The sequence below is a fragment of the Aptenodytes forsteri genome, unplaced genomic scaffold, assembly GCF_000699145.1.
Source record: "Aptenodytes forsteri isolate BGI_AS27 unplaced genomic scaffold, ASM69914v1 Scaffold255, whole genome shotgun sequence".
Classification (NCBI taxonomy): Eukaryota; Metazoa; Chordata; class Aves; order Sphenisciformes; family Spheniscidae; genus Aptenodytes; species Aptenodytes forsteri.
Window position 1 is genome coordinate 4620664 of NW_008794888.1, and position 24600 is coordinate 4645263.

At 53.3% G+C, this 24600-nt stretch overlaps 2 protein-coding genes across 2 annotated transcripts in view; one reads left to right on the forward strand and one right to left on the reverse strand.

Annotated features, from left to right (window-relative positions):
• AAMP (angio associated migratory cell protein) overlaps window positions 1–4650 on the forward strand; it is a 12826-nt gene extending 8176 nt beyond the window's left edge. Inside the window, exons 3-12 of the mRNA XM_009275031.1 lie at window positions 125–277; window positions 689–808; window positions 965–1104; window positions 1221–1365; window positions 1523–1606; window positions 1892–2007; window positions 2350–2453; window positions 2955–3045; window positions 3349–3503; window positions 3763–4650. Coding sequence (XP_009273306.1) covers window positions 125–277; window positions 689–808; window positions 965–1104; window positions 1221–1365; window positions 1523–1606; window positions 1892–2007; window positions 2350–2453; window positions 2955–3045; window positions 3349–3503; window positions 3763–3838 — 1184 coding nt within the window. The 3' untranslated portion in view covers window positions 3839–4650. The remainder of the gene's footprint in view (window positions 1–124; window positions 278–688; window positions 809–964; window positions 1105–1220; window positions 1366–1522; window positions 1607–1891; window positions 2008–2349; window positions 2454–2954; window positions 3046–3348; window positions 3504–3762) is intronic.
• ARPC2 (actin related protein 2/3 complex subunit 2) overlaps window positions 4472–24600 on the reverse strand; it is a 25934-nt gene continuing 5805 nt past the window's right edge. The window contains exons 3-11 of the mRNA XM_009275032.1: window positions 15137–15171; window positions 13992–14104; window positions 11761–11806; window positions 11001–11187; window positions 10474–10567; window positions 7990–8116; window positions 6473–6573; window positions 5900–6000; window positions 4472–4917 (exon numbers count right to left, since the gene is read on the reverse strand). Coding sequence (XP_009273307.1) covers window positions 4893–4917; window positions 5900–6000; window positions 6473–6573; window positions 7990–8116; window positions 10474–10567; window positions 11001–11187; window positions 11761–11806; window positions 13992–14104; window positions 15137–15171 — 829 coding nt within the window. The 3' untranslated portion in view covers window positions 4472–4892. The remainder of the gene's footprint in view (window positions 4918–5899; window positions 6001–6472; window positions 6574–7989; window positions 8117–10473; window positions 10568–11000; window positions 11188–11760; window positions 11807–13991; window positions 14105–15136; window positions 15172–24600) is intronic.

Genomic DNA, 24600 nt, shown 5'->3' on the forward strand with positions numbered 1-24600 from the left:
GCGCGTCCCCCCCGCTGCCCCGTCCCCCGGGGACCCCCGAGGTGCCTCCGTGCCCGCAGCCGCCTGCCCTGCACGGGCCGAGCCGGGCAGGCCGCGGCTGCGTCCTGACCTTCGCCCTCTGCAGATGACCTGGCCGACGAGATGGAGGACGTGGACTTTGATGACGAGGGGGCGGAAGAGCCCGACGCCGAGGCCTGGGAGACGGAGGACGACGAGGGGGTGGAGGACGGCATGGAGGCGCAGGACGACAGCGAGGTCACGTTCTCCCTCCACTCAGGTGAGTGGTGGGCACGGGCAGCGGCAGCTGGGGTCCCCCTCCCACCCTGGCTTTCCCCAGAGTTAAGGGGGTGCAGCAGGTCCTTGCCAGGCTGCCGTCTCCCGGCCATTCCTGGGACAGCCGTCACCACTCGGGGCTGTGATGCTTCGGGCTTTGCTCGTTCCTAACTTACGCTCCGGTAGAGAAGCCATTCGAGCCTCCTACCACGGTGGCTTGCCCTGAGCTCAGCAGACAGCCCGTGCTGCTCTCCCCCCACGGGAAGAATAGATTCCCACTGGTTTGGGTTGGGAGTTCAGCTCGCTGACATCCCACCCAGACCTGGTGTTGCGTGGGGTTTGGATCCCCTGGGAATGTCAGGTGGGGCGTGAGCGGCGTCCGAGCCACGTAGCTTCTCTCTTCTCTTCCGTGAAGCTTCTGTTTTCTGTGTGAGCCTCGACCCCAAGACCAACTCGCTGGCGGTGACGGGCGGGGAGGACGACAAGGCCTTTGTGTGGCGCGTGAGCGACGGAGAGCTCCTGTTCGAATGCTCAGGTGAGGTGCTCGAGGCTCTCCGAGTCAGCGGCCATGTCCCCTCCCAGCCACATCTCTCCGGACACGCTCTTCCCCAGCCGATGCTCTGCTGGAGCTGGGCTCCCGACCATCCTCCGTAGCTTGGCCTAAGTAGTCTCTGTCCCCCGATGTCTCTAGGACACAAGGACTCGGTCACCTGTGCTGGCTTCAGTCACGACTCCGTGTTTGTGGCCACGGGTGACATGTCTGGGCTTATCAAAGTGTGGCGGGTGGAGGCCAAGGAAGAAGTGTGGTCCTTCGAGGTGGGGGACTTGGAGGTGAGCAGCGGGACCCCTGGTGCCGTGGGGAGCTTGTGGGCTGGCAGCCCGGACTTAGCTGGGTGGCGGGGGGACATGTCACCCCCGTGACACTGCCTGTCCCTCTCTCTGCCCAGTGGATGGAGTGGCACCCTCAAGCCCACGTCCTTCTGGCGGGCACGGCTGATGGCAACTCCTGGATGTGGAAGATCCCCAGTGGAGACTGCAAAACCTTCCAGGGCCCTGCGTGCCCGGCCACGTGTGGCAGGATCCTGCCTGACGGTGAGGCACAGGGGCTGTCCGGGGTGGGGAATGTCACCAGTTCTGTGACAGATCCCGCTGCCACCATCTGCCCTCCTGCTTCTGCCAGTCTGTGCTGAGCGGGAGGTGGAGGGACGAGGGGAGCTCTGGCTCTATCCGCTGGCTCTGTCTCACCCAGGGAAGCGAGCGGTGGTGGGGTACGAGGATGGGACCATGCGCATCTGGGACCTGAAGCAGGGAACCTCGCTGCATGTCCTGAAAGGTAGGGAAGAGGTTAATCGCCTGGGGTGCTCCCTAATTGGGGAACGGCCCCTTCCAGTAGGCTCTGACCCCTTCCCGGGGCGGAGAGGTGTCACCCTCCGAGGCCAGGGATTGCCAGAGGGAGCCTGGCACTGGGTTTCCCTGACCCCACAGGTGGCTGCTCCTTGCCACCAGGCTGCTAGCAGACCCGGGCAAGGTGGAGGCTGCAGGAAGGTGGGCTTCGAGGCCCACCGGGTCTCCGTGGGGAGGATGCGTGGAGCTCACGTGTCTCTTGCTCTCCCCCCAGGCCAGGACGGCCACCAGGACCCCTTGACGTGTGTGGCCAGCAACCAGGATGGCAGTTTGATCATGACGGGCTCTGTGGACTGTCACGCCAAGCTGGTCAACTCCGCCACGGGCAAGGTGGGTCCGTGTGGGCGGGGGCAGAGCCGGGAGCCCTGGGGGACGGGCCCGTGTCTCCGGGTGGTTCAGGGCTCTGCCGGCCCCGAGCAGCCTGTGGTGGCCACCGGCAGCCAGCAGGAGGCGCCCTTGGCCAACACAACTGCTTCCTCCCAGCTACTGGTGGTCCCGCTGGGCTTGTAGAAGGAAGTTCCCACCTTGTTTGCTCCGAGGAGCCGAGGATTTGGGGTCGGGCTTTGGTGTCCAGGGGGTGTAGGCTCGATCCCGGGTAAGGAAGGGGACCTTGGTGCGACTGGGGGTCCCCTTCCCCTCCCCTCAGGGACTAGTCAGCCTCCTTCCATGCAGGTGGTGTGCGTGTTCAAGATGGAGAGCGTGGCCCCCAAGGCCCCCACCGGTGAGGGTGAGGAGGCCGAGTCCAACTCGGTGGAGTCGCTGGGCTTCTGTAACGTGTGAGTGTGGGGACAGCCCCTCTTCAGTGCTAGATCTTACAGGAGTTGTTACAAACAGATCCGTTTCCATCTCTTGCACTCGTTCTGCTGCATTTGTCTCACCTCCATCCTCCCCAGCTGGCTGTGGAGATCCTGCGTCACTTGGGTGTGACACGGAGGACAAGGCACGCCAGCTGCTCAGTCCTCCTCCCAATCCGTTGGGTTTCTGGCCTAGCCTGATGGACCACTGTTTGGCTGGGAAACCTTCCAGACACAGCTGCTGGGGATCTTTCCTATCAGGACATTGTCTTCTCCCTCATGAACCTTGGGCTGGTTGCTGACTCTCGCTGTCCTGTTGGGTTTCCCGAGTGGGGTGTTTTATGGCTCCGGTCATCGAGTTGTCCCTCATCTTCTTGATACACTGTAGCTCTCAGCGTAGGGTTTGCCTTCAACCTTGATCCTTCACGCGCTTCCATCCCTGCTTCCCCATGGCCCACATAATGCCTGTTCCGCTCTCTGCAGGATGCCGCTGGCCGCTGTGGGCTACCTGGATGGCACGCTGGCTATCTACGACCTCTCCACACAGAGCTTGAGGCATAAGTGCCAACACGAGGTACTGCCCTACCCCCTCTCCCTAGGCTGGGAGGAGGGAGGGTGTCTGGGCCCATCTGAGACCTCCCCTGGAGCCCAGGGGCTTTCCTGGGGCCAGTTCCCAATTTGTGCTTCTCCCTCAGCCCCTTGGGCTTCCCCAAAGGCAGCCACAGTCCTTGCACAGAGGATGTGCCCCATAGCTTGGCCCTGGCTGCTGGTTCTCCTATCTGTGGGGATGGCAGATAACACTGAGGGGGGCACATGGGGGGAGCTGAGACTTACTGGGGGTCCCTAGTGCTCACCCTGTGGCCTCCCCCTGCCCCAGTCAGGGATTGTGCAGTTGCTGTGGGAGGAGAGCTCGGCCGTGGTGTACACCTGCAGCCTGGATGGGGCCGTGCGGCTCTGGGATGCCCGCTCGGGGAAGATGATCAACGAGTACCGAGGGCACTCAGCTGAAATCCTCGACTTCGCCGTCAACAAGTGAGCGGGGACCCCCTAGACCCCTTCCCTGATGGGTGGAGGGAACAGGGATGGCAGGGGCCACAGCCTCAGGAACTCGAATCACAAGCTGTCTTTCCTTTGGGTGCCCCTGGGGTCTGGTCCCAAGTGGGGAGACAGACTCAGGTCTATGCTGAGACTTGAGGGTCTCAAGGGGGAGTGGGGCAGATCAGAGCCGGGGGCGTTGGTGAGGGATGCCCAAAGCCACCAGCCCCATCTCTGAGCCCTGTCTCCCCCCCAGGGATGCCTCCATTGTGGTGACGACCTCTGGCGACCACCAAGCCAAAGTGTTCTGTGTCCAGCGCCCCGATCGCTAGGAACTGTGCTGAGGGACAGCGTCCTGGCTCTGCCAGGTGGCTCATGTACAGAGGGATGAGGGAGAAGGGTTTCGCCACCCTTCTCCAGTGCGTGCTTTGTAATTTTCCAGCCTGCCCTGCTTTGCCCTCACCATCTGGGGCCAAGCCTGGGGTTTTGTATGAAAATGTCTTTTAATTATATAAATTATTTCACTTAACTGGATGCCATCCACTCTGCTTGTTGGGGGGAAAAGGACCTGGGGAGCTGTGCTCCCTCCCTCCTCAGGGATCTCCCCAGCATCCAACCACGGCCTGAGGATCAATGGCAGACGGTTTTATGCTGGTCTGGGTGGAGGCAGAGACCCCCATCCTGGCTCTCCCTGTTCAGGGGAATGAGGGGGTCAGGGTAGGAGGGAAGGGTGCGGATTGCTAGCCAAAGGTAGGAGAATCCTGCTTTGTGCAGCCCAGGAGGTCACTAACACAACAGGCTACTCCTAGACCTGGGCACAGCACCCCCACTTCAGCCCCCAAGACAGAGATCACCAGAAGTAACTTGCTCTGGGATACGGTGATTATCCCCCTTGCGCCTGTGATGCCAACCACCCCTTCCAGGGCAAGGCCACATGCATTGACAAGCAGAAGCCCCACAGCCCCTTAAGATAGAAAGATCTCCTTTATTAATGAACCCCAACAGTATTTCTTCAGATACAGGAGTTTTGAACTCAAATACTCAGAAGAAAACAAGTTAATATTGCATTATTCTCATAAGAAATACTGCAACTTACTTATTTCTGGTAACATATTGCAAAGCGAAACAGCTTGAAAAGAAAAAAAAATTAAAAAAGAAAAGAAATTAAGTCAATCAAACTGGAATTAAGGTTTTGTTTCTTGGAACGATCGAGTCCTCGCAAGCACAGCTCGTTTTCTGCAGATTACTCCCCAAACTGTCGTACAAACAGACCCCGATTGCTTGAATTCCTTATGAGCCCACAGAGGTGCAACATTAAAAGCTACGATTATCGGGTAGCAAGTGCCCCAACCTTCATCCTCCACGGCAGCCTCAACGACCCTGGCGTTAACGGGTTGTGAACGTCTTCCCCCTGAAAGGATGCAGAGAGGTCAGCACAGCCCCGGCGCTGTTCTGGGGTGCCCCAGGGTGGCTATGGGGCTTTTGGTGGGGCACGTGCCTGCACCCAGCTCTCAAAGCCAGGCAGGCACCGCTGGTTCAGAGCTCGCAGGCATTTGTGGCTGCGGAACCAGGCCACGGTGCTGTGGGGAGGGGTTGGCTTTCACAGAGGGGACAACCCCACTGCCCCGGAACAGAATGCAAAGGGGACATGCCAGGACGCACGGAGAAAGGACACCAAGGGGCTCTGGGATCAGCAGAAGGTAAAGGACCTGAGGGAAATAAGTTCACGCAACTGCTTTCCTCCACCCACTTCACTCTGGGCTGCTTTATTCACAAGAGGGAGCCAGCCAGCCAGCGCGGCGGCCCGGCAGTGCTCCTGGCCCCAGCCACCTGCTGACCAAGGGCAGCCTGGGGCTCTGAGGAGCTGCAGACGCACTGGGCAGCAGGAACCTGCTCCAGCGCCCGCAAACCCACAGAAAGGACCTGGCCATTCTCCCCCGTGAGCTGGAGCTGCCCCCAGAGCCAATCAGCCAGCTTTAATACAACAGGGGAAAAGCCCCACAAATGCCACCGCGGGCTCGGGGGGGACAATGGAGACACCAGGGCTTGCAGAGCCATGTACGAGCCTTCTTTTGCAAAGGACCTGCCGGCACAGGGTTTGCCACAGACCCAGCTCCTACAGAGGACACATGAGGCAGTAAGCGAGTGTGGTGGAGGGAGCACAGGGGTCCTGGGAAGCCAACACACCCTGATCCAGTCTTTTGCCTCAAGGGACCCAGGCAAGCACCTCACTGTGAAACACCCCCTTTCTCTCTCAGATGGGGTCCCAGCACATCAGGCCCTGGTCTGGTCACCCCCACAGCATCCCAGTCCGGATGTACGCCAAGCTGAGAAGGAGCGAGCTCGTGGCTGGCAGAGAAGCCCAGAGAGCCGGGCCCCGCTTTACTACTCACGTGATTGTTTTCATTTCTTTCTTCTCTGCGTCTGGACGGGCACGGTTCAGCACCTTGAGGAAATCCGATGTTTTCGCCCTCATACGTGTGTGAATATAGGCCTGCGTTTCATTAGGACAAAATGGGGACATGTCAGGATCCTGTCTTCATAGCTGAGATTTCAGGACACGGGGTAGGAGCTATCTTGTGCTCCTTGTTGGGAAAGCACCTAGCTCTGCACAGCCATGGTGCTGTGAGGAGAGTTCAGGAGGCAACAGTGAAAATTGCTGCCTGAGCCCTGGTCAAAGCCAGGTCTCTCTGAACAATTACCCTCATTTCTGTTGCCAGAAAGAAAGGAAACCAGATCCAAAGGGGGAAAAATCCTACTTTGCTGCTAGGATGGGAAGCAAACAGGCGCTGCCTGCGCCAAAGAGCAGGGAAAAGGTGATGATGCATCACTTGCCACCCCTGCGTGACTAGGGAGGGCAATGCCAGACCTCAGGGGGGCACCCCTGCCCCGTGCTCCTCCCCTGCAGCACCCAGGTTAGAGGGGCCAAAGCTACCCTGTATCCCCCAGCCCCGTCCCCTCAGTACCTTCGAGCACTTGATGTGATAGTGCAGGTAGTCCCGGAATGTGTGGATCAGGTTTATGGTGTTGTCTCTGGCAGCAGCATTGGTGTGACGGGGGAACAGCACTAAAAGAAGAGGGCAACACAAGCCGTTAGTGCCTCCCGAGGCTACCAAAGGGCTTCAGGTTCCTCCAGTGCTGGAGGCTTCAGGGTGTGCTGCTCCGAATGCCTACTTTGCTCTCTACAAAGAGCCCTTTACTGTGACACGTAGCAAGATTAAGCAGCATTTGTGATTTTAAACACAGGGCTTAGCAGCGCTTTTCCACGTCTCCCGCAGCAGCCTGGACACAGCTGTGCACTCCAGAGGATGCAGGCAAGGCCAAGTGCCCAGAGATGACGGCACTGTAGGAAACTGCATGACGCTACTTCAGTGCTTGGGAGAAGCAAACGGAGGAGAGAGCTGGGAGGCAGACAAGGGCGGCCAGGCTGCTCAACTGATTTCAAGATCCAGTCTGCCCTTGGATCTTGAAATCAGTTGTAGATCCCTGCCTGGCAGCTTGCCGGCCCCGTGACAGAGCCAGATGTGGTTCGTGCAGGGCCCAGCGGCTCACTCTTTCCACAGGCTGGTGCTGTGCTAAGCATCCCAGATCCGAAGGCTGAAAGACCTTTTTGTCTGGGCGATGATCTCACCTGGGACTGTCAGATCAGATAACAGGGAAATTGCGTCTCAACAAGAACGAAGTCTTGCTCACTGTCCCAGACCTGCCATTAGACAGCTCTGCCATAGCTGACAGCTGCCCTAACCTCAGGGCACCATTCCCAGCACAGGAGGAGGGAAGTGCTAACTTCACCTTTCTCTGCAGTTGTCTGTGCTCCACCTTTGAGCTCCGAACTGCAGGAATGCCAGCCTGAGAGACCCTAACGGCACATCCAGCCATGACCCCCAATTTCTCTGGAAGAGACCTTTCCCTTTGAACAGGGCAGGGTTTGGACTCCTCAGCTCAGCCCTCAGCATTGCTGCCCAGGAGGAAGCGATGACTCTGCTGGCCAGCACCTCTGCAGGCAGGGGAAAGTGGCTCATCAGAGATGGAAGTGTTTGGCCCAAAGCAAAGAGGCAGAACTCACTGCCCTGCTCCTGCTCTCTGGTTGCCTCTGCTGATCGAGCACTGCACAGGTGCCTGCAGCTGGACAAGTTAAATACACTTGCACGAAACCCCCACAAGAAACCTCCAGTTTCCACAATATCACAGCAAAGCCACCCTTCCCTTGCTCCCAAATGCTGAACTTATTTTGTAGGCAGACACTAAATGGCTTACTGTCCACTTCCACGCCTTCTTGCCCACAGCAGAGCTGGGGTGACCTGATGCAGCAAAGGGACACACCAAAGGGGGCAGACAATGCAGAATGCAAGTCCACAGTCCCTTCAGCCCCCAGTGACCCACTTGAACACTCAGGGAAGGTGCATTCCTTTGTGTTTTTCACGCAGCAGCAGGAACCTCTCTCCTCCCCGAGTGTCCTCAGGCCTCAGAGCTACCTGCTTACCAAAGGTGATGTAGCCAATATTGTCGCCAACGGCGGCGTCTGTGTCTTTCAGCTCCAACGGCGGCTCCCTGTGGCTGAAGAGCACCTGTGGGGCTGTGTGACTGGCTCGGCGACCCTCCTTGAACTCCTGAACAAGACAAAGCGAAGGTGAGTCCCACTGCGACACTCCAGCAACACACTGGGAAAGCAAATGGGGTTTCCCCACTCCCACAAGGCATCTGAGCAGGAGGTTTCACAGCTTTCCCTGAATGGGCTGAGTCCATCAGGCCAAACCTCTGGAAAACAATCCTTTTTCCCAGCAAAACCAGACCAAAACGCACGGCTGTCCCAGGTTTACACGTGGCCCTAGCGCAGCCCCTCAGCTGGGATGGCTTTCAGCATCACACTTCCTGCCATGGGTGTTTTGTGGAAGGGACACCTCAGACTGAGCAAGCACATGAGACAGCATAGCTCCTGCTGTAAAGTCAACACCATCAAGGCTTCCAGCAAAAGTGGGCAGCGCCCATCACCCCAGAGGAGAAGAAATTCGCAGAAAGGGCTGTGAGGTCTCCATCGCACCTAGCATGAAGGCTCTGCCGTTTGAGAAAGCATCTCCCATCAGGAGTCTTTGCCTAGGCATTAAGAGGCATCTATGGGGTTTGAAGCTTGTGTGTGAAGCCTGCTCCTCCTGCCACTTCTCTACACCTTGAAACAATACCTCCAGGCAGGGAGATCCCTTCTGCCAGGGAACCTCTCTGACAGTAGCACGACCATCACCTCACATGAAATGAACTGGCTCTGCATTTCAGGAATTGTAGGACTGTCCCTACGTGGGGCTGGAAAGTCCAGACACCATTCTCCTGCCCCAAGGCAGGGCAGCCTCCCCTCTGCCTCACTGACCCCCAGCCCAACCTACACATCATCAGCCACCCTCGTCCTCTCCTCCCTTCTGAGCACAGCTCACCCTGGGAAGGGCAGGAGCATCTGTGCCCCTTTTAGAGAACCGAGTAGTTCACTGGGATTTCCTTAATGAAATGCTTAGCTTGCACTTCCTCCTGCTTATGCCAGAGGATGAAATGGTTCAAATGGCTTCACTGGTTAGTTAATGGTCAGATTTTCTCCATGAGAGCCCAGATGAGCAGCTACCATACCCGACTGGGCTGCGTTATGCAAGAGCAATAGCTGGAGGGAAGGAGCCAGCGTGACTCAGAGTGGAAATTCTTGTGGCTGGGCAGGAGCAGAGTTTGCTGTTGTAAAAAACAAGAACTTGGGACATGGAGACTCTGGGACAGCCGCTGCCTTGAAGCCCTGCCACCTCCCTGGGAGCCTCACAAACCCTGTTTTGTTCACCTCATGCCTCCCTCCTTGTTTTAAAAGCTGAATTCCAGGCCGTGGGATATGCTGGTGGGAAAAAGCTCAAAGCCAGAGCAGATGCCCTGCCTGTAGCTAAAGAACACAGAGAGCAGAGCTGCAAGATAAGACTTCCATCACAGCAGATCCTGTTCTAATGACCCCCAACACGGGTAAACTGGTATCCAGCAAACTGGGCCAGTAACTTGCTGTCCACGAGCCTGTCAGCAACACGGCCTGGCACCCCTGAACGGATGGGCTAAAAGCTCCTCTAGCCCTGGAACACCCTGCAGGGCCCTGCTCCACAGCCGTGCCCATGCAGGAGGCTCCCCAGGTGCTTCAGCAGACACAAGGTGAGCTAGGCGGGCCAGCGACATGGATGAACACAGGTACCAGCGTACACTGGGCCTTCCCCAGCTGTAAGCAAATGTCTCAATCTCCACAGGCTGCACGCAGTCGCTAACAGACACGCAAAGTGTTTACTACGGGCCTCTGAATGCTTCCCAGATAAATGGCAGTTGCAAAGGGTAGCTGAGTCCAGAAGTACTTGGCATTATGATGATTGATTCAAGCCCGCAAACTAAGCAAATTCATAGCTTTGAAAAGCTCAAACTCGAGAGCCCATCGTGGCATGTGAAAGCAGCCACACTGAGCTGCTGAGTCTCTCTGCAGCATTTGAACATTAGCAGGAACAAACTTCGAGGTGAAGACAACTCTCAGCACCATCCCAGGCACAGCACAACATTGCCTCACCCCTTCATCTCCCTCTACAGCCTCCCCACCATGCTCAGCTCCTCAGCTGGCTGGCAATCCCTACACCACAGCTAGCTGCACTACAGGGCCTCAAGGTGGATACTGAAGTATTCACCGTGGTGTTTCTCATCTGTAACACATAATATGTTTGATTGTCCATACGAGCAAGACCATCGATAATAAAGATGCCAATGCAAGAACCTGGATTAGAAAATACACTGCCTATGCCTATTGACATGGTTCTTCCTCCCCAGTGCAGCCTGGGCTCTGCAAAGCATTTACGTGCATTAAACTGCCTGTGAGCTCACTTCAGCCTAACGTGCTTGTTCGGCAATGCTGCTTCAAGCAAGAAGGCATCTGAATCGAGGACCAGATCCTTTCCCCGTAATTCAGTTTCCATACCTGCATAAACACCTTTCCAATCACCACGTCATCGTCATCCTTAAATACTGTGCTGAACACAACTGTGACGCGGTCCTTTTTCGCCTCAACATACCTGCAGGTGGGTGAGAGAGGAGAACCCAGCTGTGAACAGGAGCTAAGAAGTACAACTGGATGAGGAAGCAACCGCGTGACAAGGTCAAGTAGATGCAACAACCATTCACAGGCCTGGCTGCTGAAAATTTCCCCTCTCTCGAGACAGTATTTACAGGGAGCAGAACACTTCTGTTGGGAGCAGCCAGTTCCTCTCCTGCATGCAGCCACAAGCGCTGCCACTAACAGTCGCTTGTGTAACATCCCTGCAGCCCAAGGAACGAGCATTACTCTCACTGGATACTTCTGACAGCCTAGGACAGGCCGTTATTACCCTGCCAAAACATGGAGCAGTAGGATTTCCTGACTTTCCACCACAACCTACAGCTGTGAGCAGGAGCGAAGAGCATACTGTCAGCTGTCCGACTCCCATGCTGCTTGGTTTGAACACTTACATTGTCTCATCGTCCCTGTAGTGGATGACGGCTCTTTTTTCTCCTTCTTTGCCCTCTTCCTGGAATTTGAAATACTTCTCAAAGACCGAAGCAAAGCAGTTGCGCTTCAACATGCCGGCTTGGTGCACGATAGCATCCTTGTCTGCGGGAAGGTTCTCCAGGTCGTAGAGCAAAGAGACATTGTAACCTGGGGAGGGACAGCCACTAACCTTAATAATCTATCCAGGGCCTTAATGCAGCCAGAGACATTTTCCAGAAAGACACATCTACAGTCCCACCTTTACCTTAAGCCCTCCCAGTAGCCCCAGAGGTGAGTGCTTCGCACTCCAAGCATCGCCAGAAGCCATGCCTGAACTCGGCACGTGGCCATGGCAACACTCCCGGGGCTCCTTCCTGAGCTCCCAGACACACATGCTGGCTGAGCTGCTCCCAAGTTTTTGCAGTGAGTAGGAAGAGATGCTGTCACAGGTAACCATGGTTTTCCTGTGTCTCACGAAGCGTCTTTAAGAAGAACAAAGACCCCAACTGTGAGGAACAGAGGCTTCCTGGAGGAGGGCTGCATCAAGAATTACAGCTTGTGCTGCAAGCTACTTCAGCCCTGACGTACCCGAGCCACCTTTTGAATTGCCGTTTATTGTACAGAGCACCCCAGATATCAAGCTCTTGAAGTGCAGCCTTCATTTTTTCAGCATTTCTGAGGTGGCTTAAGTCATTTTGGAATTGACATAGACACACAGAGTAAATGTTATAGCAGGGTTACCTGACTCAGGATTTACCAAGTAGTTTCCATAGACTTTCTTCAATACCTAGGAAAAGAAATTAAACATTGAGAGCACAAGCTATCAGTTGTTTCCTCCCGCGCAGCCCAGGCCATGTTCAGTCTCCATTTAGAAACATAAAATTCAGCATCTGCCTCCCCCAGCCTAACTGAACTTGGACAAATATTAAGTCATTGGCTTCTAGTATTACTGGCTGCTCTTACTCTAGGCAGAGCTCCCTGAACCCCACTGACAGGGGATGTGCTGCAGGACAGGACTCAAAACTGGAACTTTTTAAAGTTTTTGCTAGTCTTGAACTCATGCGGAGAAAAAATCCCCTTTGATACGCCTCGTACCTTCAAAGGAGAACTGTCAGCAGAGCTCAACACAACAGATCTGAGGGCTACAACCCTCCCTCCCATTCAAAGGCAGACGCAAAGTGTACACAGGCACTGCAAAGCTTGCCCTGTCCCCCTCCTTGCGGGAAGACAAGTTCAGAGCAGGGGTCAGGCACAGCGCAGCCGGGCAATCACTCGTCCTGCCTCAGACTCTTGCACGGGACAGATGGGGATGGAGAGGAGACTGCCAGGCAGCTTGGATGCCTCCCAGAAGCAGAGCCGCCTACAGCACAGCAAAAACCTTTCTTCAAACACAATCACTGCTGAATTTTACATCAATGGCAATTTTCAACTGAGCCATAGCTCTGTGTCAATGAGGGGGCTGGGAACAGGAGGTATTTCACAGAGAAGAACACAACAATGCTGTGGCAGAACCGGCCCTCCTGGTCCGACACCCACTACCATGCAGAGAGGATGCACAGGCTCTCTGCCTGCCAAAACCTCCTCTCAGCAGAGAACCTGCCTGCAGCAGCCCAGGGAGATGCTGTGTTTTAGCAGGAACACCGCTTTGTGCTCCTCACAGTGGGGTTTCATCAAAGATGGAGCAGAAACAAGCTCCATCATCTCCAGGGAAGCACAGAAAGCAACAGTTTGCTAAATGGCGATTTAAAAATGTAATTTCTATTTAGTCAGCACTCCCAAGGCAGTCCTGCAGAGATCCCGTCTTCCTCTCAAAGCTTGGGAAATTGCCTGTCAGCTGCCTGCACTCCCAGCACAGCCTGTGGAGCAATGGGCCTGCCACAGCAGCTGGGGTCAGAGAGGAACACCGCTCTCCAGCCGGCACCGCAGTGGCTGCTGGTGCACAGTGGTGTCAGCCACTCGCCCACCACAGTGGTTCTCCTGGGATTAGGCACCATGCCGATCCTTGCTAAACATGCTGGGAGGGCTTCACCATTTGGGCTGCTTGACTCTCTTGTTTGCCAGCAGCAATACCTTCAGTGGGGCAGCTCCTGCTACCCTGTTCCGTAGCAGGCAACGCTGCTCCTAGAAAGCTCTGCATATAGGAACCAGGAAAGCAGGACACTCAGTTGTATTTATTCTGACATTGGTAGGTCTTGTAGCAACTCGCAGGAATTCACTTTGGGTTCAAACCCCCTGTTTCTCGCCAGATTCTCAATATACTCATGGAGCAGTTTCCTTGTTTTCCTCCAAGGACAGACACCCAGAGGCAAAAGCGTGCTGAAGAGCTTTGGGTGAACCCCATTTGCTAACATGAGGAGATCTGAAAACTGAGTCAGGAACTGAGTCACACTTCCTGCCTCGCCTCCCAACCACAGCTCAGAGAGGCTCCTTCTTTCTACCATAAATGGCCCTCCGCAGCCCCGGCCCATTCAACAGGAACTGAACCTGCTACTTCACACAGCAGCAGTGAAAAGGGAACCAGACAGTCTGCAGATCAAGGTCTGCACACACAGCAGGAGCCCATCACTCGCTCTCAAGTGTGGTCAGAGTCAGAAGAGCAGTGCCATGGGACTCCAGATTTGTCTTGGTGCCTTCCTTCACTCGCAGGCTCAGCACACCAGTCAGGGAAACTATTTCTATATGGTCAGGCCTCACACTCATTTAGACTTTCAAAATTAGTGGTGCCTTTTGCCTTTCAGGTGGTAGGGTCATATAAGCTGACCTCTTATTCATGAGAGAGTGTGAACACACTTTGCCCTTGTCTTGCAGCAAAGTGGGACTCCTGATTGGCACAGGGCTGCTCCTTTGATTAGCATGAGATGGGAGCACAGATGCTTCTCTAAGGGTTAGACGTTGGATCCACTAACATCGCAAGGACATTGCCCATGCTAAGACAGCATTTGCAGGCTCAAGGCCCAGAGATGCTCACTCACCTCGTCAGCACCGTGTTCCTGGAGTTCCTTGTAGAATTTCAGAGAAATACTGACCATCACTTTTGTCTTGTCTCCATTGGGGTTTGAAATATGGTAAAGGACTCCATCAAAGTCTATGAAGCAAGTGAGAGAAACGTGAGGGAACAGGAACTAGTTCCTACTTCTGAGGAAGGTTTTCCCTACATGTTCTAGGAACTACATAAAGCAACACTGTTCCCCCTGCTCCAGCCCTCACACATACACCAAGAGAGAAACCTGTAATTAAGGAAAGTGGTAATGTCATGTAGGGAAACCTGTTATCATTCAAAGGGCTGAAACAGTTTTGACACCTGTCCATCACAGAAAGCTTTAGTCTAGTGGCATTTAACATCCCTGGCAAATCTGCTTGTGCTCAACGCACGAGGATACAAACACGGAGAGACGGGACCCTTCTGGATGGCCAGCACAGAAAGTGACTGACATGCCCACGGGGCCAGAGCTGCAGCCCGGAGGAGAAAACATCTCTGCCAGCAAAGGCAGCTCAGCCGCTGCCTGCTGAGACAGCTTCCACTTCACTGCAGAACGGGCAGGGAGGGCAGGAGGCAGGGAAAGGCAACCCTCCAGCTACCTAGCAAGCTCCACTTCTCCATGGAGTTCTGCAGCTTACACAGATTCTTGATAACAGAAGCAAAAAAAAAAAAAAAAATCAGTTGCTGAATGAACATTTGAACTTCCTTGGCACTTCTTGTCCTAGAGAGAAAACTTCAGGCAATGAATTCATCTTGCTTGTCACCCCGAGCCAGCTTTCTAACAACCCAAACCAGACAGTGCTAAAGACCTAATAACAAGTAGCATCAAGGGCAGGACTGGAGAACAGGCGAGGTAAGAGAGCTATGTAGTACACACACACCACAAAGCACTGCCACCACTGAACTCACTGCTGTGGGGGAAGTCCCAGGGAAAGCAAACGGACAGAGAAAATAGCAGGGCAGCCGACAAAGCCCCAGCTCCAGGGACGCTGCAGGGTGTCCACACTGTCTGCCCCTGCGTGGCTCTCCTCCCCCTGCAGTGGTCCTGGGTGAACTTGGACATGCCAGGTGTAACTGTGGGCAGGCTGTTTGAGCCAGCCCTTTTTTCAGAGAAGTCACGAGAGTTGTGGAGCTTACCTGCGAATGTTACTTCTACTGCCTCTGGTTTATTTCTAAAAAGCAAAGAAAACGAAGTAAATGAGAACTCAAACAGCAGCCTCCAAGCTGTGAAGGAAAGAGGATTAATTTCTAATGCCTTATTTCTCACAAGCAGCTATACCTGAAACCCTTTGAACTCCAGCTGTTCAACTAGCAGATAACCTTTGATAAGAAATCTGAGACTTCTCCCCATTCCTATAAGCACCAGTCTTAGCACAGATGATATAAAATAGGCCTCGAAGCTGGCAGAGATTGTTATTATTTGTAGTTTATTAATAGATTTTGAGAGCACAGGTTTCCCGTTAGAAATGTCTGAGAAAGCAACTCATCACTAATGCGTTTGTTTTAACAAGCGCATTCTCCGTACCGAACAGCCACAGTACAGGTTTGGGGACAGAAGCTCTTTTGTAAGTTCCTGCAATACCAGTTCATGGAAGGGACTTAGCGGCTGAGCAATCCTTCCTGACACGGTGCCCCCTTCACCATCATCAGCAGCTCTGCAAACACGTTGATGTAACTCACTCGCAGAGAAAACCCCTTCTCCAAGTTCAGGGCTAGGAGCAAACCACAGAAGGAAACTTTCCAGATGTGCATTTCATCCTGCCCCCGCCACGTCCCTTCTGAAATACCTCAACACTATGCCAACTACCTCTGCAGGAAATACTGTAGATCTGGGTTTGCTCTAACACTGCCCAGTGTGGCCTTTGGGATCCCTGATCAGCAACAAGAGCACCTCGCAAGCCAAAGGCACATCACTTCTTATGCTGTGGGTATGAAGATTTAACAAATCTTAACAAACCCTATTTGCCAGTTTGTCCATGATCTGTAGAAGAGTAGGATCCCGTGAAAGATCTAACTGCTTCTGAAAAGTGATTTTGTTGGGACTGGCACTACATAACTGCTTTGGCAGCTCCAAGGGGACTGGTATTAATAGGTCATTCTCCAACAGGGAGCAATGCAAAGGTACCTCCACTGCTGACCCCAGGGGTGGAGAATGAGAACAGGATAAAAATGTCAGTCTGCTACTGCTGTTTCACAGCGTATCGCTGCTTATTTTTCAAAAGTGGCTGATATTAAACAGAGTACAGGCTAATGCTGCTGCTAACAGAAATCTAGCCTCTAAAACAGTTCATTCACACCCGGCTGAACCAATGTACTGAAATAACTCCCCAAACCAAAGCCAGTGTGTTGAGGCAGGCTTGTGGTCTCAACTACGCTGCCGCTGCCCAGAGACCAACTTCAACCTTTTTGCCAAAACTGGCTCTGTCCACGCACGTGTATGCTGCTGGGTACCGGCTACACCTCAGTACATACACCGGGAAAGGTGAGGGAAGCGATGACTTGATATCTACTTTCCCTCACCATATTCTGGAAAGGTTTAAATGATTTTTTTCCCCCAGCAGAAAGCACTGTTCTTCCCTCAGCTTTTCTACAGACAGCCTCATTCCTGCAAGCCAGGAATGACCACAATGTGCTAAAACTCAAGATGGGCAATGCAGGGAGACCAAGGCACTGAACAGGACTGATCCCAGACCATGCACCAGGTCAACATCATTTTACTCAGGTGGAAAGGGAGGAATGGACCCCCAGCCGGAGATCCTAAGTGGAAATGATGAGGTGTTGCTGCTTCTTGAAAGTTATTAGCTGTGAAAAGCAACAGCCCTTTTTGTCGGGAGGCTGGAGAGCCTCCATCTTTTGTGCTGCATCGCTGAAGATAAAAACCACACGCTTGAAAGAGGCGGTGCGAGTGCACCCAAGGCAGGTCCTTTAGTTTAAGAGCTGAGCCAGCTACCTGCGACCTCCCTCGCTCTCATCTTCCCCTCCCAGCCAGGCCTGAGATGGAGGTTCACAGGGCATCCCTGGCTGCATATTCAAGTCGGGCTCTTGGAAAGAGGAGCAATTCCCCAAGCTGCATCCAAGCCACTTCTGCTCACTGAGGATTGCTCAGAGCAGAGATGAAAGAAAAATCCCACTGATCCCACTCGGTCAGTCAATGCAGATGTGTTCTTCTTTTAGAGCACCACACTCAGACTTGGGAATCAGCTTGGATGGCAGTATAAATTTTTATTTAAAAAGAAACCTATGTAGGAAGCTTTAAAGATAGCACAGTCAGGCACACGAGAGCTAGGAATATTAAAGAGGACGCATCCTTAAACCTCTGTTCCATCTTCTCAGAGTTACACCGTTCAAACCCCATTCCCCACGCACACGGAGCTGACGCCTCCCAGAGCCCCGGCTCCCAGCAGAGCCTCCGAACACAGCACCTCCCTCCGAGCAACGCAGGGAAGCAACTGACAGCCAGCACACTGGAGCGGTTTTGCCAAGGAAGGACGACGACTCACTGCTCGCTCGCCCAGTACCCCAGGGGATGGCAGGAAGATCACTCGTCAGTTATTTAAGAAGCCGTGCGAGACCACATACCCGAAGTCGTTAATGGCTCTGCATGAGAGCCTTTGTTCTGCACACAAAAGCTTATGGCTAACATGGCCCCGTTTTTGAACCTTTCATCGCACAAGCATGATTTCTTAGAGAAGTTATTTCAACACTGATTTCCCAAGTGGCTCGGTTCTTGTACTTGGATGGTGAGGACAGGAGATATTTAAGGGAAAAGCTGGTAACTGGGCAGAACTTTGGGTGCTGAATATTCAACCACTTCCCGGCACAGCCTCAGTGAAGCGAGTGCTCACGTGAGCTGCATACAGAGCTCCTCGCAGCCACGCCAGCCCTGTCATCTACTGCAGTTTTTCTGAGGTTTTCTGCCTCACCTGGCACACACCTAAGTAATCCAGGCCTGGCCTGGCCCAGGGAAGGGTATCAGAAGTATGGCTGGGAGCGAAGCGAGCTCTCTTAGCCCTTCACAGTTCAGCAGCCTTACAACTCCAAAGTTTAAAGTGCTTCTATTTATTTCTCTGTCTCACCTCACCAAAACTATCCTGGCTACTTAAAACGTTTCTACAACAGAAAAATCACCCCTTTTACTACCCGAACTGTGGTTCCCCCGTCAAGGAGTCCCCAGGCAGAAGAGAGGAGCTCTCACCTCCAGCCTCCCGTGGCTTCCAGACAAGCAATGGCGCTGCAGGTTGCACACACGCAATCACTTCCCCTCGACCTTCCACCAACCTCGTCTTCCACCAAGAGAAATAGCAGTGGGGACATGCTGAACACCCTGCGGAGGCACAGCGATGTTCTCTCTGTGTTTAGCCCTCTCAGCCTGCCCCGCTCTCCCGCAGGGGATGCACAGCAGGCCTGGGACCGGGGCTGCGCCGCTGCGGGGTCGGTACCGGTTACCGTCAGGTTACTGGCGTGATCCCGAAGAGCTCTGCCTGGTCTAGCACGCTCCAGTGTCCCTTGCATTCGTGATGAGACCCATCCACACCCATGGCGAGAATCGGCAGTTTAGCAGCTCGGCGCAGAGTGACTGTAAATCCCAGCCATCCTTTTCGCGATTTCCTTTGAAGCGGGGCTCTGGGCAGCCAGGAGCTCGTTTGGGGTTCACTTCCACCCCTGATTCAAGTCTCAGAGAACCAGACTAAGCCTGGCTACGCTCGGAGGATTTCAGACAGTACAGCCCATCCGCTCCTGAGGCAGAGAGCTGCTGGGAGCCCTGCAAGCTCCTTACCACCAACGCTACCTGAACCACAGCCTCCCCCAGCAACCTTCCCTGTTTGCTACCCTCTGCCCTGAATGGACAATAAAACCAGCTCATACTGGGAACAATTGAAATGGCTCCTCTCTGCACTGAACACCAAATCCAGACCAGACCTTTCTGCAAAACCCTGCCTGAACTCAGACGCTAAAATGGCAGCTGTTCCAAGCAGCGGCAGCAGTCCATTTTCTGATAACACTTATCAGGTTTGAAGTCAAATCCACACCAAATCCCATCTGCCCTCTGCTTGTAACAATAAAAGGCCCTGACAGGTTTTATGTCTTCTTGCCCGCATTCCTCCTATTCATCTCCAAATGGCTCCTACGCTCCATCTATCTAATACAGAGCCAGCTCCAAATCAGATTTTTCACCCCGGCAGAACATCCACGAAGAGCCACAGTGCCCGTGGAGAGACGCCAGCGAGCACTTAAGAGCAACAGCAAATCTTTTTTTCTGACAGCATTTCCTCAATTTTGACTCGGACAACTTCCAAACTTCCCCGCGTCATTCTCAGGCCACGGAGGCTCTTAGCCATATGTTACAACAAATTTAAGAACAGAAGAATGAAGACTGTAATTATACAGAGCCCTCATCTTCTGTATTAAACAGACCTAAATGCAAACTTGGCTGACAACCGTATTGAAGCATCTCCCACATCACAATTAAGGCCCATACCCAGTAAAGGAGGATGGCAATTATTTTAAAAGCTGCAGGCATGCAGATATTCTAATCTCTTGCCCCAGAGGAGAGGGAAAAAAAAAAGGGGCTATTTCAAAGCTTAAAGCTCTGAGCAGAGCTTTCAGATCACCAGAGTCGACACACAGTTTGGAGAGAGCAAGCCAGATTCAGTGACAGACTGCAGGCTCTCGCTACAGAAAGGTCACCCCAATTAAAAAAAAATTATGAGCAATGTCTAAAATTATCTGAACAGTTCCTCCGCTCCTGGGCCCTGCTCAGCTAACAAAAGCTACTCTGCGTAAGCTGCAGGAGTGTATGAAATCAAAGAGCTCCTGTAGCTCTGGCAGCACACCCACCACGAATTCAAGCAGGAGTGCTCCATCAGGGCGATGCCGAGCGGCGTATGGCAGCCCCCAAGCATGCCGGCTCTCCCCTCTCGGTTAGGTGACCCCTCCATGCCGGAGCTTCTCCCTTGCAGCGGGCAAGGCAGCCTGGAGGAAGCTGGCTGGTAGCAAGGTGTTGGGATTCCCAGCGGACAAAGCACAGGCCGGTCCCGCAGCATGCAGGTATGGGCAGGTCCACTTCCAGCCAGGTCTTCGTCCCGCGTGTCTCCGTTCCAGCAGGTAGCCCGCAGTTCCCTGCCAGAGTGATCCAACGCTGCGATGAGTCTCCAGGGAAGAGCCTCATTTTGCACACACCATTCACTATGGCTCTTCAGTACAGCGACTGATACACACTTTTCTGTGGTGTCAAGCGCCAGTGGCTGCAGCAAGAAACGTTCTCAAGAGGATAATACAGAGCAGACCCCTCTCGGGAACCCAAGATGAAAACTGAGGCTGGAGCGATGACAGAACAACCTGCGAAAGCCCGACACTTGGCAGATCCGGGCTGCTCTTCCCTCCTGTTCCCTGTGCTATTGCTCGAAAGCAGAGCGCTGCCTATCTCCAGACAGAGGTGGTTCACAATCCACCATTAATGCAAAGTCACCTTCTCTGGTGGCTGAAGCCAGATGTGCTGTGGCAGCCCAGGAGCTATGCTCGAACACCTACAGCATGCTCAGCGCGGACAGCCAAGATTTACAACTAGTGCCACCCGTGCCACGCTGAACCCAAGGGTACCACTTTCTGCCAGCAGCATTGCCCGAGCACTCCTCAGAGTCAGGCAGCTTGAGTGTCAGCAGGTGAGGTCGTGCTGGGGGAGACGTGGGGCTCCAGGCTGGGCTTGCAAGGACGCTGAGCCAGTACCTGCCACTGCTGCTGAAGGAAGGAGATCTGATCCCTGCTCTTCCACTGCACCATGGCGAGCAGCCTTTGCACAATGAATGGGATGAGGAAACTCATCTGGGCTAAAAATACCCAGTTTTGCCTGTTTAATTTTAACCTAGGTCACTTCCCCAATCCTGTTTCCCCTGAAGCCATAGAAATGCCTGTGTCAGCGAGAAGGAGGGGGTGGCAGAGGAGCAACCTCTTTTTTCGGTGGGGCCGCTGAGCTCCCCTGAAGCGCCAGAGCCATGGATCACCACAGCCACTCCCACAGGGAGCTTCTCAGCAGTGCCCGGCAGGACCTGAAGCTCCTCTACCCTCCCAGCATGCCCGACAGCCTCCAGACGGTCCTCGGTCTCCCCGTGATGAACTCACTTCACATGTCACATCACGAACACAAAGTTCAAGCTACCCGGTTTCACCCAGCGCTCAGCCTCCCTGTCTGAAGGGCTCAGCTCTACAGCTGACAAGCACCAAAGTGACTGCAAATGGGAAATACCATAAAACACACGAGCGCAGCTTCAGCCCAGCTCTCCAACCAGCTCACAGGAACCGCTCTACATCAGGGAAGTTCAAGCTTCAGCTGTTGTCCTATGTAGCTAATAGTCATGAAGCCCTGCAGACTTGTACCTACTAAAGGCTGTAAAGAAACCGAAGATTTAATTTGCGATTCTCTTCCTTCCGCCCCCAACCAAGGGAAAAGGCATGCTGTTCTCCAGCTATGCAAATTTGGGTTTTTTTGCACAGTGGGTAAATACTAAGTAACAGTTTGAGACAGATTAATTTACTGGAGATTTAGGGCAAGCTATGTATGGCTGGAAAACCAAACCCCTGTGCCACACTTTCACTGGGGTCAGTTAAATTAGAGCAGGACAAAACCAGACAGCAAGTCTGTTTTGGGAGGCAGTTCCTCCCCGTGTGTTAAACAGAACGAGTATTCACCAGACACAGAAGACAGTCATCAAAATGTTTTACACTTAAATCGTTTGTTGGGTTTTTTTTCTGTCTACGTGGTTAGCAAAGGGAAGCAATGATGAGAAACAACATCTTCCAACTGGTAGAGTTCATCCCCTCACATCATGTTTCTATAAGAAATGGGAAAATCTGAGTGTGGCTCTAGCTTCTAGGCAACTTCTCAAGTCAAAATGAATTTGTCAAAAGCTTATGGAACAGTTTATTCTCTTGACATCTGCAAAAGCTCACAAGTTGCCTCATTTCATACTGACCAGGTATTCCCCCACTGCAGCAGTTTGTCGCTTGAAAGTTTCACCAGCAAATTCCTAACTCAAGTTATTTCAACAGATTCTGGTAGCTTTAAGCCTTTATTTTAAAATGTGGTTCGTTTAAGGAAATGGATTTAAAACAAGAAATTACAATATTAAATAAAGAAAAATAATCAGATGCATTGAAGTCCATTACCTGTCACCACCTTGATCTAAATACCAATGTTCAACGGTGGCTGTCCAAGGAGGCGAGATTTCCATGGGTTTTGCCCACAAAAACAAACTAAATTTGGAATTACCCTACTAATGGGTAGATGCTGCCAAGCCCCAAGGACCTTGTCAAGGGAGGACTCTTAGACATGGGTTAGGCCCTGCCTCGAGCGCTGATCTCTGTCTGCAGCCTGCCAAGGCACCTTCCACGCTGGGAACTCCAGAGACAGTTGATGGACCTTCACGCAGAGCGGATTTCGACATATGTTATACAACAATAATGTTATGAGCTAATAGCTCCAACTTCTATATGTGACCTAGTTCTATATGATACGGTGAAGCACAAAGTGTCTCTCGCCTGATGGTCCAGGAAAGCTCTGCAGGGAGCCTGTTGAATCACGGCCACAGTGTGGCCATGGGAAGCAGAGGGGAGCAACACAGCCCAGGTCACAGAAGTCTCCTGCAAAGGATTTGGAAACAAACCCCGCCCTGCCGACTCCCAGGCTGGCGCTGAAGCCACCAGGCACACCTGGCTCTGAGACAACCAATGCAGACAAATCCGCGCATTGCATCTGCCCCACTCCTGTTTTAGAGCAAATAACTCAAAACCAACTCTGTCCAAGTGTCCAGACTCACTCCTCCCAGTCACTGAATCCCTCGAGGACTTGCCCCGACTGTCCTGTGTTCATCCCCAAGACACGCCTTGGGAAAACCGTCACCAAAATAGTGAAATACAGCAAATCCCCTCCTGCCTCCAGGCTCAGCGCCACAGGAATGACCCCAGAACTGTGGCCAGAGGGAAAAGAAATTTCACATTAATAAACATTGCGTAACACCCATTCCCTAAAAGACTTGAAACCAAGAGAAAAAAAAATACACCTTCCTGCACATCTCAGACTTTTGTTTCCACCCTGTGCTTGCCTGGACAGGAGGGCCCCAACACAAGCACAGAAGAAAATGCAGAAGTAAATAACTTCCTCTCCACCAGCAACACATTCAAGGCACAAAACTTATCTAGAAACAACATCTAAAGAAAAGAACATGCTGTAGATGAGTAAGAGGCAGAAGCAGAGCACCATCAGCCGCACTAAGAATCGATCCAGGAACAACCAGTACACCAGGCAAGCGTGCCGACGCAGAAGCGAGGAGGCTTTGCTGTACAGTGAAATGGAAACTTCGGGGGCCTGCAGGCCGGTGCAGAGCAAGCAACCCCAGCTCTGGTCGCACAGAATCGGGGTTTCAAGGTGCATTTAAACCTGCAGACTGCAGCCTCCACATTTGCATCAACACAGGGATGCATTGCATTTTCTCTCCAGCAGGAAGAGTGCCTCAGTATGGACTTGTGATGAACAAGCGTTTTTGACACACACTATTAACTTCCATACACGTAATATTTTCTAATGGATGCAGCTGCAAACCATAGCGGTCACCTGGGAGTGGTCTCTTCCCAGTGAGGTGGTTGTGCTTTGGGGAAACTTGTTGCATTAAACGATCAGGCTCAAGAAGAATAAAAAGCCTGCGAGCAGCTCGGCTATCCTGTGAGGCAGTGCAGCCTGTGAGGTTATTTTATGAAAAAAAAAAAAAAAACCAACAAAAAAACCAACACCTGAGCAAGAAGTCAACTGAGAGGGGAAAGCAGAGGAAATGGTCTCTGTCAAAGTTCTGCGCACAAAAGGCTGAGACCTTCAAAAGCCACTGGAAGGAAAGGTGACAGAAAAAGGCACCTGCCTGGAGTGTCCCTTCCCGGAGCAGCCTGGGCTGAGCTCTTCGAGGCGCCAGGGCAGGCTCCACCCCAAAGATAACACCATCGCGCTTTGCTTCTGTACAAAGGTGCCCGGTGTTACTCAGGCCAGCAGACAGTGCCGTGAGCCCACAGGTAGCCCGGCTGCAGATCAGGACGTTTATATGAAGGGACTCTCTTTCGAGCTAAGCTGTGCTCAGACAAGCACCTTTACAGCCCTGGTGCAACACTTGCAGCAAAATAATCACTGGCTCCCCAGGGACTGAACTGTCCCAGCCAGAGATGCAGATGCAAACCAGCCCCCCCAACCCATCCCCCGAGGCCAGGACACCCACCAGGCTGGCACCAGGGGCCATGACAGAGCCGTGGGCCTGCATCCCTCCTGCTCAGGAAAACAAAGGGGGGCAGACTGGAAGCTCCTTCCCACCCCCAAAGCAAAAAGCTGAGGCCACAGCTCCACACACAGGCTTCCGGTTCCTCGACTCCCCCCACACGTTCTGTACCAGCGCTGGCACCACACTGGGCCCGTTCTGATGAAGGCTGCTTTACTCAAAGCAAACATCCCTGCAAATCCACCTTTCCCGCAACTTCCTCCCTGCCAGGCCCTCTGCTCCAGCTCTGCTCCCTCAGCCCGCCTCAACGCTGCAACCTCCAATACCCTCCCCAGCTCCCTCCTCCTCCCC